The 4400-nt window shown below is 39.2% G+C and overlaps 1 protein-coding gene across 1 annotated transcript; it reads right to left on the reverse strand.

Annotated features, from left to right (window-relative positions):
* Nucleotides 1-379: 379 nt before the first annotated feature.
* Nucleotides 380-1324, reverse strand: LOC131078763 (lipase-like PAD4). The gene has a single exon (XM_058016528.2). It carries the CDS (start codon nt 1322-1324, stop codon nt 380-382), a length of 945 nt encoding a protein of 314 aa, XP_057872511.2.
* Between the last annotated feature and the right edge of the window lie 3076 nt (nt 1325-4400).

Consider the following 4400-nt stretch of genomic DNA (forward strand, 5'->3'; position numbering starts at 1 on the left):
CTTTTCTTGAGATGGGCAATGATAGTTTGCTCTTTCTCTAGCTGGAGATTTGTCAAGTCTTTATCAGCTTCTTCTACACGAGCCCAAAAGCGAGAGTCCTCAGTTAAGGATGCAAACTTTGTGCGAGTCTTTTTCCTCCCTCTACCTCTTTCAATGCGAGTTTGGTTTTTGTCATCCAGCCATTTTTCAGAAGCCTATGACGGAGCGGCCTGTTCTTAATTGAGAGATAGCTTCCCCTATAGCTATGCAGATGATAGAAGTTTGCAATGTCCAGGGGCTTTACAAGTCTTCTGTATGCAGTTCCAGCATTGATCCATTTGTTTTGGTATCGAAAGTCACTGGGCAATTGCTGATTCTTCACCATATCATTAATTTTATCCTAGAAATCTTCTAGATTCATTCTATGCCGATTAATATGAAAATCTTTCTTTTCACCCAGGTCCCTGAAAACATTGTAGGAGCTATAGCTGTTGCCCTTAGATACTGTTTTAATGTACCATTCTAGCTCTGCCAGTCTACTTTGGTTCTCGCTCAACTTTGAATTTAGGTCCTTAATGTCCATGTCATGCTCGTTTTTCAAATCTGCGGCTTTTTTCAGGGCATCAAATGCAGATTTAGTCAGAGTCTGAAAACCCATGGCTTCTAATTGTAGTGCTATTCCTGTCTCAATGGAGGATTCTGGGAAGATGTTTGAAGATCTTGTTGAGTATCCACTTTCAAAAACATTTTTCAACTTATCACCATAACTTTTGTGCTCTGAAATCAATGCATCGGCAATACCATTTTCTTCAGTGCTTTGCAAAGTTAAAATTAGCATCTCCAAGACAGCTTGACTGTCCTCAATACAAGCTGCTCCCTGGGTTGAACAAATCATATAAATACCAAAAGGTTTATATGGGCTAGACTTTCCAAGGCATTTGACATTGTCAAGAAGTTCCCTGCAAGCTTGTATAGGATCAAAATCATTGCCCATTATTATCTCTCCCTGAGAGAAAATTGAATTCAAATGGAGTGCAATTGATTCAAAAGGTGCAAGGAGCATGCGAGGAACAAAATCATGTTTTGAAACCACATGACAAAATCTTCCAAGCCAATCTTGGGAGCCAATTGATTCTCTAAGAGCAGCATTTCCCACCAAAGGAGAGCCAAATGTAATGCACAAAGGATTGATATTTTTCATCCTCTTATCCAGAAAGCAGATTGTAGCTAGTGTTGCCATAACACCTCCTATAGAATTACCCACGAATATAATTGGTTGTTCCACTTTTTTTTTAATTTGTTCCAAAAATTGCTTCATCTGGGTTTCCAAGTCTGATCTTTCCATAAGATCAAGGAATTTGTAGAGAGCTCCTTTGTGAACAAGAGCCAGTTGATTGGAATCATCCTTGAGACGATCAGAGAAGAACTTGTTCTCATTCTTAATATCTCATTATTCATATGAGCTATCACTGGTAGTGAAATCTCCTCTGTGAAAGGAAGGTAATGTGATAAATACTACGCCTTCATACTTACTCCAACGAAAATAAGTATTGTCATTGTTATTTGGGATACTACGCGTCTCCTCCCAAGCTCTATTCAAGATTTCACAAGAAGAAAGAAAAATTGCCTGCTCTTGACCAACAACAAACCTAGAACAATGCTTAAACTTGAGAATCTTCACTAAACAACTTTTTCTCTAACACCTCAAATGCAGCTGCATCTGCTATTATTGCATTTGCTTGATTTGCTGGTAACTTCAACACCCACACAGAAGCCTGAAGTCTTCTACGAACTACTTCAAAAACCACGCTACCTTATTGGAGGGATGAGGCAAAACATGGGGGGGTTTGTCTTGTCTGCAATTTGCTTGGAGCACTTGAAACTTTATGCAGCCCCCTCTCTAAACACATGATTTTCCTCAACATTAAACTGCAGCCCCTTTGCTAAACACCACGTAGAGCTTTTGGAGAATGGCAAAGTCACATTTGATAGCTTTGAAAATAAATTTCAATGCCAAAGGATAGCTATACACAAAAGGGAAAACATAGGAAGAACAATGCAATCTTTCTGGAGTTTAATGCCCTTTTCACGCCACAGCAATGAAGACAAAATAAAATTATCATACGCCTTATGCCTGCCAATTGGAATTGCTATTGGAGGTTTTGATGACTACCACGCTTTACACCTGATACTCTCTTTGACATCATAGTAACAAGCATTAAGAAAACCAAATCTTGATTTCACAATGGCCCATGCAATAACATCTATTAACGGAATCACGTCGTCAATAAAATAATACGGCACAGGCGTAAGCCAGGTCGGGCCCCAAAGTGGGTCTGACTAAAAAAAATTTCGTTTTCATGCAACTGACCCCTGGAATGCTTTACGGACCTCAAACACACCTCTGGAATCGATCGGCACCACTTTCGGATTATAAAATTGCATTTTACATCCTTCAGGCAATTACGCCACAATTTTCGCATTTAATCGCGAAGACGTAATTTTCAAACCTATCAAAACACTTTTCTGGAGCTCGCCATCTGACAGGCATGTACTTTGATATACAAGGATGACATCTACCAAACGGTTTCTCAAGATGAGTCCCGAGTGAAGAGATATTAATTTCCGAAAATGGCCAACTGGCTTTGTCGACACAGCGGACCTAATGAAGTCAATGTTCTGGCAACACATGATGCCTTTCTCAAAAATATCAAACGACCTCCGTGGGTCCTCAAATTTGAAACATAGGTACCTTAAAGTACATATTAAATCTTTGAATTCTTAGTTCGATCACCAGACTGAAAGGATGCAAACGGCGTGCTCACCAAAACGGCTACATTAACTGATCTAACACTGGACGTGCGGATAACTGAATTTGATGGCAAAATGAGTCCTTTTGAAAACCGATCAAACGGATTGATAAAAGCTTGAAATTTGAAATGTAGCTCACCATTTATACCAATATTAGCCCGGAACAAACATTCTGACATGACACTCACTGAGGAAAGTTTTACAATTGTGCAAAACAGGGCTCCGACTAGCTATCGAAACAGGGACTTGCCAAAACATAGAAACTGCAAATGGATTTGGCTTCAAAAACTGAGCAAATGGATTCGTTAAGACTTGAAATTTTGCAAGATGACTCACATTTATGCATAGAATTGAATCCATTTTGAAATTCTCCATGATGATCAACAGGGAAAAAAATGTAATCGCTCAAAGTAGGCTACTTAATAAAATTTGCACTTGTGCCTAGAATGCACTTTCAGCTCACCCCTCGAAATGGGTACCTAGTAAACTTATCCAAACTAAATTCTGAAAGTTTCACATCACTGCATAGGCCAAATGAAAGGTGTGGGACATGAATCCCGAGCCTTTCCCTCTGAAAATCAACCGGCTCCATTTTACCCCCTTGCTAACTAGGCCATTCAAACTGACTTATTTTAATCATTTGGAAATGCAGGGAAAAATTTTGAAATGGGCCTATAAACTTGACTCAGTTTTAAATACTCCCAACAGGTAAGAAGATCAGATACACCACAGGAAGATCACTCGGTAGAGTCATCTGGTCTTGCACTAGTAGCAGACACAACCGGTAACTAAGGTAGTCTGCCTTAGGGGTAGGAAAATCTTTGAAGATTGTGCAAATACCCTGGATTGGATCTGTTGTCTAGGAATTCTGATTGCGGATGGGTACTCTGGAAATTTCAGTTGTTTAGCAGAACCTACTTGTAGACTATGTGACCTTGAAATACTTCCCGACAACATTTATGACAATGAAAAATTAGGGTTAACGATGATAAAAAGGGAAAAGTAAAGTTACTTTCTTCACATGGTAATCAAGCATTTAGATGAGCTATTTCCAATGCAATTTAGAGCCCAAGGTGATTTGTGCAATCATTTTCTTTCAAAAGCGATTTCATCTCCCAGTAGTGTCTTGAGGTATTTTTGTTTGCAAAACCATAGTTCTGGTATCTAGGTATCATTGATTATTCAGCAAACATCCACACTCCTTTGGTGGTGGAAATCAAGAATGGCCCCCTTATTGTTTTCAAGAAGCATCCTTCTAAATCCCTTCTAGATGAACCTTTGGGAGCGTTCTTGAGTGTTTACCATGGAGTTATTCACATAGAAGATATTAGGGCATACATTCACTGCAATATTGAGGAGCGCAAAGGATATGAGGTGTCCTGTGTTTTCATAGAAAACCTAATCACCGACATGTTGGTCATTTGGTGGAATTTATTATGTGTTGCATTGATGTTTTGTCATTGATGTCACCACTAGTTGTTTGGATGCTTTACTGGCACCCTTCTGGTCCTAGTACGTTGAGTGGTTTTTGATTAACTTGGATCTGACATGATCCAGTAGACTCTAATATAGTATGGTGATGGAATTGGCTTGTTCATGATACTTATACT

The sequence above is a fragment of the Cryptomeria japonica genome, chromosome 7 (assembly GCF_030272615.1).
Source record: "Cryptomeria japonica chromosome 7, Sugi_1.0, whole genome shotgun sequence".
Lineage (NCBI taxonomy): Eukaryota > Viridiplantae > Streptophyta > Pinopsida > Cupressales > Cupressaceae > Cryptomeria > Cryptomeria japonica.